Source organism: Tenrec ecaudatus, chromosome 2, assembly GCF_050624435.1.
Source record: "Tenrec ecaudatus isolate mTenEca1 chromosome 2, mTenEca1.hap1, whole genome shotgun sequence".
In the NCBI taxonomy this organism is placed as follows: domain Eukaryota; kingdom Metazoa; phylum Chordata; class Mammalia; order Afrosoricida; family Tenrecidae; genus Tenrec; species Tenrec ecaudatus.
Window position 1 is genome coordinate 211744273 of NC_134531.1, and position 15272 is coordinate 211759544.

A 15272-nucleotide genomic window follows, 5' to 3' on the forward strand; every position below is an offset into this window, starting at 1 on the left:
GGCCGCGGGGTGGGAAGACGCCGGTGGGCGGGAAGACGCCGGTGGGCGGAGCGGGTCGCCGCTGCGGGGGCGGAGTCAAAGCCAATCGGGGCGGGGCCTAGAAGGAGGCGGGACGACGCGGTGGGTGGAGGCGCAGGGCGGTCCCCAGTGGACACGCCCCCGCCGCTGGCCGGCCGGCCCCGCCCCCCAGCAGTGCGGGCGCCCGCGCCCCCGCCCGTCCGCCGCCCCGCCCCCGGCCGGCCCGGCCTCCTCCTGGCCGCTGCTGGGCCGCGGGCGGGACGCCCCGGGCGGCGCGCGGAGGAGGAAGCGCTCCCCGACCGCCGCCCAGGAACTTCCCAGACGCCCAGGTAGCCAGCGCCGGCCCGGGGACTGCTCTGCGCGCCCATTCTCCAGGTGTGAGAGGAGGGCGCGCGGGCCCGAGCCGTGGCCATTGTGCGTAGGCTGGCACTTCCTCCCGGCCTTGGCTCTCGGATCCCACGGCCCTGGACCCAGTTTTTCCACTCCCGCCCGCCTTTGCCGCCGCGCCCCCGGCCCGCCCTCCGCGCACACCCGCCGGCTTGCCGCGGGCTCATGCCCTGCGCTGCCGCCCGTGGGCGCAGTGCCCTGGATCCGGGCTGCCCAGCTCCCCGGCCGGGTATGAGCCAGCACCATGTCCCGGCTGGGCTCGTGGCTCAGTGAGGTCCAGTGGCTCGCGCTGGTGTCGCTCTTCGTCGCGGCCCTAGGCACGGTGGGCCTGTACCTGACGCAATGGGTGCTGGCCAGGGTGCGACCCCGGCCCCTTCGGCGGACAGAGGAGCCTGGCGAGGGGCACGGCGAGGGGCAGCGCCCGGAGACGGACGCCCTGCTGTCCTGGATCTTGTCGCTGAACTGCTGGCGGAGCCAGTGGCTAGCAGCCTGGGTGACGGCTCTGAACCAGGAGGCCGAGAGGAAGGGGGTGAGTTTCTGCTGGGGCTCCTTGGGGTCGGAAGCGCTCGGGGTCCGAGTGCCTGCTGAGGGGCAGAGCTCTTCCCTGCAGTCAGGGCCATCCGCCTTTAACCGAATCCGAAGTAGCCATGCTCCTGACAGAGCACCTCCGAAAGTTAGGGATTTGGAACGACCTGGAAGGCAGATGATTCACACCAACCGTCCAAATGCTCAGCCCCCCCAGCTACTTACACCGGGGAGACAGACCTGGGTAGAGGGACATGGCGGAGGAGCCGACTCCCGCCCTGTCCTAGCTCACTCCTGACCTTCCAGAGCTCCACGTGGATTCCCGCACCCAGACTGTAACTGATTGTGCAGTTGATGTATGCATAGCAATGACCCAAATCTACTTCGACCTCCGAGGAACTGAACATCGCCAGGCATTTCTATCCAAGAGGCGTGCATTCTTTGGCCTGTAGACGTAGTGAATGTGTGCTGGGGCCACGTGCTAGATGTTATAGTGGGGCTTTAGGTATCCAGATCATCTCGTTGAATCGCCACAACTCCGGTGACAGTGGTTGGCGCCCTTTTACAGGTGAGGAAACTGAGGTCTCCTGAGGTTAAGCCACCTACCCAAGGTCACACAGCCTGTGGGTGGCAGAGCTGGGCTTTGAGTCCCCCTGAGTTTGATCTCATAGGCCCTGCCTGAGGCTTAGTGCTTTGCTCCTCTGCCTCACACATTCCTCTGTAATGTGTCTTTCATCCTTAATTACTCGGCAGCTTTTGTTTTTTTCTTTTAAACTTTTAAGACACTTGCTTTAATAAGTTCCTGGCGTCTACTATTTTTAGGCGCTTCATAGGAAGGATTAAGACATGGTGAGCTCAGGGAAGCACCTTCCAGCCTTGGCTGGCTGGTCTTCCGCGTTTTCAGCACCTGCTTGGCTACAAACCTGTGGCCACTTGGCTTTGGAAATGAGGAGTCTTTGGAAATTCACTCGCCTTCAGAAGCTTCCCCATCGGGTCCTCTGCCTGACCTTTGTCCCATGACCCCCGACACAAACGTGCTAGCATCTCTTTTGAGAGGTTGGATTGGCTGTGGTTTCGAACCAAAACCAAACAGCCAAGCTTTGAGTAAAAAAACAAACAAAACCTTAGCATAAAGTCAACAGCTCCAAAGCCCTTGTTCTGAACTTTTGAACAAATAGCTGTTCCTTGGTATGACTAGAGGCTTCAAGGTCAACACAGCGACTTCCGTCCTGGTGCCTAGAATCTGTGTTCCGGATGTCCCGAGGCGGACATTTCCTCCCAGGGGAGCCTGTTCATCTCTTGTGGGAGCCCAGCAGCCACATGTCCTCACGCACGTGAACAAATGGATTGTTTTCATGGAGCTGCTGTCACTGACCCTTGAGTCACTTGGTGCCATCGTCCTGGGTTCGACCTCTGAGTCCACTGCCAGCTGGTTGTGTGTGGAGAGCGAGTGTCAGTTCTGTAGGATCCGGCCAAATCTACCCGGGGATCCCTGACGGCATCTCAGGCCCAGAGGTGGTGACCCTAACCCGAAAAAACAACCAATTGCCATCAGCCGATTCCAAACCTGGTGACCGTGGTGTGTGTGTGTGTCAGAATGGAACTGTGCTCCACAAGGTTTTCATGGGGGCGACCTTTCCAAAGCAGATTGCTAGGCCTGTCATCAGAGGTGCCTGTGGGTGGGTTTGAACCAATAACCTGCCGGTTAGTAGAGGAACACTTAACTGTTTGCTCCACCCAGGGATGACATGGTGACCCTGTTGTTGTTGTTAGGGGCCATCGAATCTGTTCTGACTCTTCGCAGCTCTGTGTACAACAGAATGAAACACCGCCTGGTTCTGCACAGAGCTCACCATGCTGTTATGTTTGGGCCCATTGTGGCAGTCATGGTGTCAATCCATCTTGTCGCGGGTCTTCCTCTTTTTCATTGCCCCCCCACTTTACGGAGTCTGGTCTTTTTCCAGGGACCGGTCTCTTCTGATAACAGGGTGACTCTCGAGTCTGTGAATTTAGCGTGGTCCTGCCTCATTTCCTGGCTGGGTTTGAAAAATGGAGCTGTTTATTCTCACAAAGACACACGGGCTTGGAGACCCTGTATCGGGTCGCCATGAGTCCAAATTAAATTGATGGCCCTGGGTTTGGCTTGGCTTTGGCTGCAGTGGGCTGAGGGTTGAACTAATAACTGAAAGGTCAGTGGTTTCAACCCACCAGCCGCTCGCTGCACAGACAAAGGTTATGGCAGGCTGCTTCTAGAAAGATTCATAGCCCCCGGAAGGCTGAGAAACCTTTCTCCTTTGCCCTGTAGGGCCGCTGTGAGTCGGAGCCAACTTGATGGCAAGTGGGTATTGGCTATGATGTGTGGCCCATATGCCTGGGGTGTTGTGGGAGAAAGGAGGAATCTCCCCTCTGGCATTTGCCTTGGATGCAGTGAGGCTGAAAACACTGAGGCCCATCTTTGAAGGTTCTAGATGAAAGCCTTTCCCCCGAGAGGTTTTTAGCAAGGGCGGTGGGAGAAGGTAGGGTTTGCTTGGTGGTTGAGGGACTGGAGAGCTGTTTGGTTTGTTTTCATTTTCTCTGCCTCTGCCTGCAGGAACCCCAACTACGTACTACACACTCAGAAACGCCCATGTTTTCCCAGTTCTTTCTTCAAAGTGGCAATCACGATTGTGGGGTCAAGGCAACAAGCAGCCCGAGCCTCCCCCGACAGCTTTGCGTGGAGCTGGCAGGCTCCTTGGTGTGGTGCTCACCTGGTGCTGCTTTCTCACCACCCAGCCCCGGAGCTGGGGGCCGCTCGGTGGTATTAATTCAAGTGGAAAGTTTTGCAGGCAGATATGACCCGTGTGAGTTGGCTCCCTTCAGCTGACTTGTCACACAGCCTCCTGTGTCCCGAACCATCACTGTCCCCACAGTCATGATCCTGTGGGTGAGCAGGTGTTAGTGTTTATGCCTGTGAGTGTCCTGATCCCGCTGCCTCACCTGCGAGAGCACCTCTCCGCCTCCCTACAACTCGATCCTCTTAATCCCTGACGAGGGCTGACCCTCAGAGCCTGCTCTTGGCTCCGAGCACCACGATTTAGTCTCCAACCCTCCCTGTCCTGCTACTGCCCTGGGCAGGGTGGAAACCAGTTCATGGCGTCTCACTTGGGGTCTCCAGTTGTTGTTGCTGTCACATTGTTGTTGTTAGTTGTCAAGCTGACGCTGACTCGTGGTGGCCTTCCATATTACAGAATGAAACCTCGCCTGGCCCAGCACCATCTTCACCATCGTTGACGTTCTTGAGCCCATGGTGCTAGTTCATGGGAAACGTCCATTATCTTTCCGTTGCCTTTGTCCTAGAACCTTTTCAAGTTTCGTTATAGGGGCTCACGCTATTTGACAGTGTTCTGTTGTGACACAGAAGGTCACAGAAGGTCATCATCAGTTATTTCTCAAAAGTAGATCACCAGCCTTTCCTTCTTAGTTCGTCTTAGTCTGGAAGTTCTGTTGGAACCTGCCCATCGTGGGCCGCCCTGCTGGTATTCGAGACACAGGTGACATCACTTCCAGCATCCCAGCAGCACACAGGCCCCCACAGGACGACAAAGGAACAAAGGGGTAGACACTGGCCAATACTTGTGGTTGTATCCAGCAAATTCCATAAAAAGTGGAATTGTCTTCTGAATAGAGACAAGAACTTACTCCTTTAAGGAGCCCGAGAGCCCTAGCGGCATAGTGGTTATGAGTTAAGCTGTTACCTGCAAGGCGCAGAGAAAAGACAGGGCTTTCTACGCCTGTAAAGAGGTACAGTCTTGGAAACCCAGAGGGTAGCTCTCCCTCGTCCTATGGGGTCACTCTGAGCTGGCATCGATTTGATGGCAATGAGTTTGGTTTTGGTTTTTGGTTTAAGGAGCCTTGGTGGTACAAGTGGCTTGGGATTGGCTGGTGACTAGAGACCGCTGGCCAGTGGCTGTGCAGTAGAAGAGGCTTGGTGATTTGTTTCTGTAAAGGTTACAGCCCAGCACGCAGGGTAGAGGTGGATCAGCTCTGCCCTGTTACACCGAGGTGGCCCTGAGTCATGGCCCAAATCAATGAAACTGACCACAGCAAAGAGCTCAGATGGCGGTGTGGCTTAGGCATTGGACTGCTAACCACAAGGCCCGTGGTTCCAACCCGTCAGTCCTTCCTCTGCAGGGAGATGAGGTTTTGTGCTTCTGTAAAGATTTCTAGTTTCAGAAACCCTACACCGGATCTCTGTGAAGCAGAATCTATGTAATGGCAGGAGGGGTTGTGTGAAAGGAGCCCCAAGCTCTTCTAGCATGGCCGGCCTGCACTTTTCCAGAAGGGCAGACTGAGGTCCCTGAGCTGAGGACCTGTTGAGACCCTGGCCTGGGGCTGCCCCGCCTGCCTGTCCATGACGGTAGCCACTTTGCCCTGTGGGAAGCAAGTTAGACTTTATACCCAAATATTGCCTTTAGATGTGGTCCAGCTCTAAGGGAAGAACGGGTGGTTTAAGGAGCATCCCACCCATGGGACCGTGTCTCCCGGTGCTCCGAGCCTTGACAGATGAGTGACCTTTGTATCCTTGAAAAAGTCCCCCGTGGTAGGGGGTTACTTGGTGGGCTGTTAACTGCAAAGCCTGCAGTTCAAAACCACCAGCTGCTCTGCTGGGAGAGAGATGAGGCTTTGTATTCCTGTGAAGAGTTCCAGCCTCAGCAAGGCACAGGGGCAGTTATGTTCTGTCTTACAAGGAGTCAGAAATCACTGAGGGCTATGAACTCTGTACCCTTAGTGGGCAGGTGCTGTAGCACCACGGGCCCTGTGTCTGCAAGGGACCTGGATTCTGACACATCCTTACACTGTAAGGATGGTGAGCCAGAAGCACCCAAGGAGAAACCATTGTGGACCACCAGTGCTGGATGCAGGGCATGAGGGAACCCCAGGAGAATCACTCAGAGAGTGTTGACAGAAAACTCATGCCTGCCTATGCCTCCTCCCAGTTCACACTTAGGGGACCACACTGTCATCTAGCAAGTTCTGATGGGTTGAGAGTCACCACTGAGAAGAAGCGGAGTTCCTCTTCCCTAAGGCAAGCCCTCAGCGTGCACCACCCACTTCCCCAACACCCCCATAAAGTGGCAGCTGTCGCCTCGTATCTCACCCCGCCCCTCTTTCTGCTGTTGGAAACACCCGATTCCACTAGATCTCATGGCATCCTGAGCACAGAAAGATCCCTGAACAGGCTCAGTAGCTGTCCAGCGGCTTAAGACTGAGCCCCTCCATCTTGTCAGGCAACTGATGGAGACCCCTCGTCTGACAGATAACTGGCCTCAGAGGTTTTCTGGGCTGTGAGCTCTACAGGAGATCCTGAGGCCTTGCATTCTGTGGTCTGTGTAGACTTGAACCACCATCCTTGTGGTTACCGGTGAGCATGAATATTGCTTCATCCCGAGGGAACAGCTCAAGTTTTTCTTTCATCCCCCCCAGTGATACCGTGAATGGTCACAGAATGATTTGTGGGTCACTGGCCACTTGAGAGGGGCCCACATACCCGCTGGCTTCCCCTGGGCAACCCCAGCTTACTGTCTCCATGGTAGCACCCCCTTCATAACCAGGCGGCCCCTGCGAGTGCTCCTGGCAACGCTTCCTCTCTGAACTGGTGCTGTCTGGGCCGGAGCCAGCCAGGAGCACTGGCCTGTCACCAAAGGCAGGTTTCACAGTGAGCAGGGCATGCTGGGCCAGGCCCCGGATTAGGAGGGTCACCAAAGCTGTTTGCTTTATTTTGTCCCTTGGCCCAGTAATGTGGTACATGCAAATGACCAAGCTCATCGGACAATTGGTGATCTTTGTGAAGACAGAGATGCTGTGTCATCTTACACACGTTATTAATAGCTCCGACCCGTACACGAGCCCCTGCAGTTTAAAGAGTAAACATACTGACCATCTTTGTGCTATGGAGTTACCTTTGGGCTCAGCCCACAAAAATCCAGGCTTGACCAGCTGCCAAACCCGATGCCATCTGCGTATGAAGTTGGTTGGTCAGAAGGCGAAGGTGGCTACCTTGGCTAAGGGCCATCACCCCCTGACCAAAAACCCAAACTCACCCATGGAGTTGATGCTGACTCTCAGCAACCCTGTAGCACAGGGTGGCACTACCCCTGTGAGTTTTTAAGAGTGTAACTGTTTAAGGGAGTTGAAAGCCTCCATCCTCCTTCTGAGGAGCAGTTGGTGGTTTCGAACTGCTGACCTTGCAGATTGCATCCCAACATGTAAGCACTAAGCCATCAGGGTTCTCTCTAAGCGCCAAAGAACTTCTTCGCAAAGCCTGGGTCCTCTACTGTAGACCTCCAAACTCACCTCCTCTCTGTTCCTCAAACATCCAGGGCTCTTTTTCTTCCTGGGCATGCTCATCAGTCATACTTGTGTCTGTAACCCTTAGCTCCATACGCCACAGTTAGCTTCTGCCCACCCTCCTGCTTCAACCATGATGCCACCCTGCTCCTGTCTCCGGCAGCCTGTCCTCAGTCTTGGCACCTTGAGATCACTTGTGCCCTTTGGCTATTCCAAGAATTGTGGGCTGGGGCAGAGTCCCAGCTGGGTCAGTGCAGGCCCTGCTGGACCCAGTGCCTAGCCTAAGGCCAGCTCAGAGCAGTCCACCTGCCACTGCTGGGGGGAATGGCCAGTCCAGTTAGGAATGTGCCCCTGACGAGGGAGAGACAGCGGCTTCACCATCTGGACCTAGGCCTTCCCCTTCCAGTAGCCGGCCGAGCCTTGGGAAATAGCCATGCTATGTGTTGTGTCGTCTACCTCGAAAGACTGGATACGAGAGGAGGCTCCCTGGTGCCTCTGGACGTGAATCCCAGCAAGAGGCCAGTTCAGCTTGTGGTTTGTACCCAGCCTTTCTCAACAGGCCAGGAGCTCACAGGAAGGGAGACTGAGTGGTGATGTGAATGCCAGCCACCATCCAGCCCAAGCAGACGGCTCCTCCTGGCAGCCTGCTTGCAGGTGGCCAGCATGGAGGAGGAGGAGGCTTGTGGTCCCTTGGAAGACCTGGGTAGCCCACGAGTTAGCCCCGGGGGCAGCTGCTGGAGCTGGACAGCCAGGGGTTGGGTTCAGGGTCCACCTCAGCACCTCCTCGCTGTGGGACCTTGGGCAAGTCCCAAGTCTTCTGCTCTTCAGATCTGTCTTCAGTACAACGGGAGACAGTAGGGTTTAAGCAGGAGAGGAGAAGCTATTCCTGTACAGATGAGGCCTGATTGGGAGCTGTGCCAGACATGTAATAAAATGCCCCACATCTGACAAGGGCCGGTAATGGTGGACTGCTCTCTTATTCTTTTTTTAAAACTTGTTTCAGATGCCTTGCAATTACCAAGAGTAACCCTCTAGGGCACAGTAGGACAACCCCTGGTTTCCCAGGCTGTAGATCTCTGTGGAGGTAGACAGTGGCCTCGTTCTCCCGAGGAGTGCCTGGTGGACTTGAAGTTCTGACCTTATAGTTAGCAGCCTAAGTCTTAACTCACTATACCACCAGCATTTCCCCATTTATTCCTCGCTAGACTCCCCCAGTAGTAACGCCTTACATCAAATAGTTGCTATTGAGTTGATTCCAGCTCACGATGGTCCTGTATTTGTCCCGAGTAGGATTGTGCTCCCTAGTTAGCATCGTGGTTAAGTGTTGGGCTGCTAAGAGCAAAGTCAGTAGTTCAAAACCACCAACTGCTTTGAGGAAAGAAGATGGGGTTTCTGCTCCCCTAAAGAGTTCCAGTGTCAGAAATCCCCGGGGGCAGTGATGCCATGTCCTGTGGGGTCATGATGGGTCGGAATTGACTTGATGGCAGTGAGTTTGGTTTTGGGGTTCTGGAGGGCTTTTTATTCCACATCAGTTTATGAAAATCGTAAGCTTTTTTCCCCTCACGGCTGCATAGTGTTCCTTCTTGTGGTTCTTACAGCTTATTCAGCCACTTTCTTATGTATGGATGTAAACATTGTTTCTAGTATTTTGGCAGTGATAGACAATATAGCAATGAATGACCTTCTGCGTATGGATTTTAATACTGTGTTGGAGGTGGCTCTCCAGCAGAGATTCCAAGAAGTGGGAAGGGTAGGCCCAAAAGTAACTGCATGAGTAGTGGTATCAACTGTTGCCCTCTCCCCCAGTAATGGATGAGAGTCTCTGTGTCCCCATAACAGAGTCTGTTGCTTAAAAAAAGAGTTGTTTTTGTTTTTTTTTTAATTCTGATACTTGAGAAGTGATATCTGGGCTGTTGTTTTACTTTCCATGTCTGGAATTGGGATTGACTGAAATTCCTTGGAAAAATGAGGCAACTACTCAAAGTAACCAAAGAGTCGCAATTTTACAAGTCCCACACGCGTAGGTTGCCAAACTTGTTTGGCCTACTACCCCCTATTCAGGAAAAAAAAAATTAGCACCCCCTGGCAATTAAGAATATTTGTACTGTAGCCTATAATCCAGGATAAAGTATAGGTATCTGCTTTTGCAGTGCCCTTGGGTGTTTCAGCGCCCCCTAGGGGAAACACAGCATCTAACTAGAAGGGCTGCTTTGAGGTGGAATTGACTTGATGGGAGGAAGTTGAGTGTTTTGAATGTTCTGTATTTGTTTCTGAGCCACTTGGTATCTTTTTTGGGTGTGAATCTTATGTTGTTCCATTTTTCTGTTGGGTTTGTGGTCTTTCATTCTTCAGTTTCATCCATTTTTTAATATGTCGTTTGAATATTAACCGTTGGTGGCATGTGTTGTGAACAGTTCTCCCACCCTTTTTGTTGGTGTTGTGCTTTTTGTTCTTAGAAAAAAAAAATCTGTAGCCAAAATTTACAATTCTGTATTGCCTCTGGATCTTTTTTCATCGTTGGAAAACCTTTCCCAACACTGAAATTTGGGAAAAAGAGGAAACCATCTGGCTTCTTCCGGTTTTATATGGTTTCTTGTGTGCATTTGGATTGCGATCCATTTGGATTTTCAGCTCCTGTGTGCATTAAGTGATGGATCACTATGATCGTTTCCTGAATAGGCGTCCAGCTCCCCTAGCCTCTTTAAACCGCACCAGCAACACAAACCTTTACCCAGGGACTTGAGATCTGCTGTGTCTTGTGCTCAGTGTCACCAGGCGCCAGTCAAGGGTGGACTACTTTTTCTAGTTGTCGGAGTTGATGGCTCCCACACCAGCACCACTCTGTTTCCATGATGGAGCTTCTCGCGGGTTGGCGATGACGTCCTCCTTGGATCCACATGACATGCCCAAGGAAGAAAAGGACGCACTGCCCTGGGCAAATCTGTTGCAAAAGTCCTCTTTAAGGTTTCCACAGGCACGATGACGCTGCACCTGCACCAAGCTGTGGTCTTTTTAGTTGTCTGACCTTCATGTGAAAACTAGACCGTGAGCAAAGAAGGCAGAAGATGGGATCCATTTCAGTTACGCTGGTGAAGAAACTTGAATGTGTGCCGCGGATCATCCGAAGCACGCACAAATCCAGTTGAGAAGAAATTCAGCCAGACCGCTCCCTCCAAGTGAGGATGATGACACAATGGCTTGCTTACCATGGACGTGCCATGGGCAAAGACCAGTGTCTAGAGAAGGACATCATGGCTGGGAAGGTCGAGTAGCTGTTGAGTCAATTTCAGTGCACAGTGACCCTGTGTACATCAGGTGGTGGTGGTTCCTGAAAGGCATTGGTTGGGAATCAAACCCAGGTCTCCTGCACGGAAGGCAAGAATGCTACCTCTGCGCCACCACCAGCACTGGGGTGAGGGGGTGGTTGTCAGCTATTCCTGAGTCAACAGTGACATATGGCAATGCCACTGTATGAGTAGAACTCCTTGGCCCTGCGTGTGGAGCGGCGAGGTCGCTGGACGCCCGACGGTCACCATGAAGTTCAACCCGTTCGTGACCTCGGACCGCAGCAAGAACTGCAAACGCCACTTCAATGCGCCCTCGCACGTGCGCAGGAAGATCATGTCGTCCCCACTCTCCAAGGAGCTGCGGCAGAAGTATAACGTGCGCTCCATGCCCATCCGCAAGGACGATGAGGTCCAGGTGGTTCGAGGGCACTACAAAGGCCAGCAAATTGGCAAGGTGGTCCAGGTGTACAGAAAAAAAGTACGTCATCTACATCAAGCGGGTGCAGCGCGAGAAAGCCAATGGCACCACTGTCCATGTGGGCATTCACCCGAGCAAGAGTCTTGACCGTACAGATGCCATTTCCATGTGACTGATCCAGCTCATCCTGGTTAATGCACTTTCCAACATGGAAAACGTCCATATGGAGACACTTTAGAGAATGTGCTTCACTAGACTGCACAAGGCTCATGTCCTGCATGGCTTCAGTTCTGTGCAGCTGAGAGTTCACTGAAGGGGCTCTGCCAGTGGAGTGGTTTACGTGCTGGGCTGCTAAGCCCAAGGTCAGTTTGAGCAAGAGAATGGTGAGCCTGCCTCCTCAAAGACTCCAGTCTCAGAAGCAGCAAGAGCAGTTCTACGCTGTCTTTCAGTGTCACTCGGGGTCAGAATCTACTCAGTGGCAGAGTTTGGGTGGGGCATTTTTACTGTGTGTGTTTGAGAATGCTCCAGAGCCCTGTATTTAATCCACATGCCTGCCCCCCGTTGCCATCTCAGCGTTCGACCCCAGGTCTAACACTCATATTTCTAAGTTTAACTAGAACTCTTGTCAAATCTGACCCTGTCCTGTGAAAAATAAAAATCTGTTGGTTACCAAAAAAAAAAAAAAAAAGAACTACTCCTTAGGGTAGGGGGTCCTCAAATTTTTAAACCGGGCCAGTTCACTTGGAGGGCCGGACTATAGTTTAAAAAAACGATGAACAAATTCCTATGCACATTGGACTAGTTGGCTGCTAAGCAGGACAGGCAGCGGCGGCAAAAGCACCCGGCGGGCCGAATAAATGTCCTCTGTGGGCTGCATGTGGCCCGCGGGCCATAGTTGGAGGACGCCTGCCTTAGGGTTTTCTAAGGCAAAGACCTTTCAGAAGCCAAGTGTCTGTCTTGCCAGGTGCCTCTGGGTGGCTTTGAACTGCCAGTCTTTCTGTTAGTAGCCCAGAGCTGAACCAGTTGTGCTAAGCAGGGATACTGGTAAGAGTACATTCTGGACATGCTGCACCACTGTCCTCCTGCAGGGAGAGGCTGCCGCAGGCTTGGGTGACGCCGCACTGCACCCTTGGGCTGGCACACAGGGCCCATTGTTCCACCCGCTGGTGTCCAACAGGGGGGTGGTGGCCTGCAGGGAGATGTTGCTGCGATAGTGTTAGATGCCTTAGATGCCGTCGAGGCAGCTCCGACTCAGCAATCCTCGGGGCCACAGAAGGAAGCAAGCCTGCTTGGTCTGGTGCCGTTCTCACCATTGTCAATGCCGGCCCACGCTGTTGCAGCCGCTGCGGCTGTCTCCTTGAGGGGGTGGTGTGTGTGTGTGTGTGTGTGTGTGTGTGTGTGTGTGTGTGTGTGTTTCTGTCTTTTCCCCGATCCTCCACTGCACCAAGCATGCTCTCCAGGGGCTCGTCTCTGGTGATAACACGTCTCAAGTATGTGAGATGATCAAGTCCTGCCATCTTTACTTCTGAAAGAGCACTCTGACTGAACTTCATCCAAGACAAATTTGTGTTTTTCTGGCGTGTCCACGGTACTGTCAGTAGGCTTTGTGGTGAGCCCACGAGGTTAGGCGTTTGCTAAAAGGCCCTCCGCCCTGTAGCTCTGTCTCCTGCTCATTGGGGAATTCTGGAGAAATCGCCTCATGATGACGTCAGCGCTTGCTCATTCACACTAGACTTGCCTGAGTAACTTTTGCATCGCTTTGAAGGCTCCCACCCTTGCTTTCGCCTTGTTGGAACCAGCTCAGTCTTGGAATTCCCTCCACAGTGGCACAGCTGAGTCTTATCTGTAATCTCCCTTGAGAATTGACTGAGCTGTGCTGCCTTTGTATCACCTGTCCAGGAAAGCATGGAGGAAGCGGTTCGATTTAGGGTGGGGTTGTTGGATTGTTGGTCCAATGGACTATCCTCTCAAGAAAATGTCCATGAAAAAGAGCAGACTTTGCAGGCTGTCTCTGTGGTAAAACACCAGTCTTCTTGCCTGTGGTCCTATTAATTTAATCACACATCTGTTACACAGAGGTTTTTCATTACAAGAACTCCAGCAGACATTGGCCGGACTTAGCCACAGACGAATGCACTGAAAGGGGGCTGAGCATGCCCACAATGGAGCTGCATGAGGCCAGGAGGCGGAAAGAGGTCTGCCAGGCAGGGGCTGAGGGTCTACGCCTGGGCACAGACAGGTCTCTTATCTGGCCCTTTGAGGTTTCTGCCCACCTATCCCTGAAGCCTTGGTGGCATCATGGGTTACCTGCTGGGCTGCTGACCGCAGGTCAGAAACCATGGGGCTCCATGGGGAAAGATGCGGCTGCCTGGCCCCATGAAGAGTTCCAGTCCCGGAAACCAGGGCAGCAGCTCGCCCCTGTCCTGTAGGGTCGCGAGGAGTCTGAATTGACTCGATGGCATGAGAGCCCCTGCAGCAGTGGAAAAGAAGAACGGGGCCACCTTGCGTGGCCGTGTAGTGGCTCCGAATGAGGCGGCCTCTCTCTCTTTAAAGTGGAGGTCTGTGTGAGTCTCCTAGGGCGGCCAGAGCGAAATACCAGCAAGTGGCTGGCTTCCGAGGACAGACAGCTCGTGTCCTCTTTGGGTTTGTTTAGGGTAGAGTGGAGACTAATTGCCCAGAGGTACAGGGCTTCTTTTGGCGGCCAGGAAGGTGCTCTGAAAGTGACGGCGATGATGGCTGTGATCGAAACAACCTGTGACTGAAACAGTCTGTGGAAAAGCGGCATGAAAAGACGCCTTCTCCGCGAACCTTTCAAAGCCTCTCGCACCAAGTACCGTTGAGTTGGTTGCATTGTGTGATCTGCGAATGACAGCTCAGTAAGCGTGTGGCACGGTGGTTACGTGTTGGGCTGCTAGCCGTAATGTCAACAGTTCAAAATCACCAGGTGCTTCTAGGGAGGACACTAGGGCTTTCTACTCCTGTAAAGAGTTAGAGCCTCGGAAATCCACAGGGGCAGTTCTCCCCTGTCTTATAGGGTCGCTGTGAATCAGCCTGGAACCGATGGAAGTGAGCCTTTGAGAAGCATGATATGTGGATACCGGGGCAATGCAAATGTGTTGGGCTGGACTACTGTGTTAGTCCGGGTTCTCTAGAGAAGCAAAACTAGGACACTTATGATTATATATGTGAGTGAATATGCTTATGTAGTTAAGAGGAGTATAACAGCAAATTAGTCCACACAGCAGTACGGAGAGCTCAGTCCGACTCCCTTTCATGCGTCTGTTAGTGGACTGAAGGCCTTTCCGTCTCTCGTGGCCACTTGCCCAAGGCCAAGGGAGCAGACAGTGGGAAGATACGGTGTCGAGGTGTAGCAGAGGCCAGTCGCACAGTGTGGTGAAGCAGGTCGCAGGGTGGACTCCCGGTCTGGGGATGTGAGGCGGTGGGGCAAGATGAGCGGAGTCGGCCCACAGGCAGCAGACAAGGCAGGTGGAGGTGTGCCGAGGTGTAGAGCAGCACAGCGACCATGGTTGGCTCAGCAAGGTGGCGCAGAGCGCTGCACAAACTCCAGATAGCACTGCCCACATAAGGAGGCAGAACAGCTGATGAAGCAGCATCCTGGTTGGACCTCCAAGGACAGAGAAAGAGAGGCCGGCCTCCAGAGAGCTATATATCTAGGTTGTACCACCAAGGAGGACTTCAGGCTGTAGTATAATCGACAGAGTACACGCCACCCAAATCTTCTTACAGGTATCACGTTGGCACAAAAACGTCACTGTCACAACTACTGATTGAGGGCTTGGTGGTTTGAACCCAGCTAGTGTGGTCACAGAAGAATGCCCTGGTGCTCTGCTTCCCTATGGGTGACAGCCCAGACCACCTACAGAGTGGTTCTACTCAGTAACTAGAGGGCTGGGGGTGCTGCCAGTCAGAATCGACTATGGCAACAGGCTTGTGTTTTTGTTTTTAGATAGTACAGTCACTGTCTGGATATCGATCTGCTAGCTTCCTTCTGGGGGCTCTGAGGAAGATGCTCTGTGTCTCTCCTCTGGCTGCTGGCATCTCCCAGCAGTCCTGGAGGTTCTTGGCTTGTCGATGTATCTTCACGTGGCACTTTGTCCCTGGAGTTCCAGCCCAGTGTTTTCCCTTCTCGTTCATAAGTGAGGAAATGGCCTGTGGGCAGCAGTTCACCCACTCCAGTTTCACAAGAGAAAGGAGGAGAATCTCTAACCTAAGGGTAATCCGTGTGAAGCCGAGGTCAGATATGCCTCCGCCCTCCACCCTTCTTGATCCCTGTGCCCCCACCCGCACCC

The 15272-nt window shown here is 53.4% G+C and overlaps 1 protein-coding gene across 2 annotated transcripts in view; it reads left to right on the forward strand.

Moving 5' to 3' along the window:
* Window positions 1–235: 235 nt before the first annotated feature.
* C2CD2 (C2 calcium dependent domain containing 2) overlaps window positions 236–15272 on the forward strand; it is an 82193-nt gene continuing 67156 nt past the window's right edge. The window contains exon 1 of one of the 2 annotated variants that reach the window (XM_075542270.1): window positions 236–934. In XM_075542270.1, coding sequence (XP_075398385.1) covers window positions 650–934 — 285 coding nt within the window. In that variant the 5' untranslated portion in view covers window positions 236–649. The remainder of the gene's footprint in view (window positions 935–15272) is intronic. The other variant, XM_075542269.1, reaches the window with a different exon arrangement.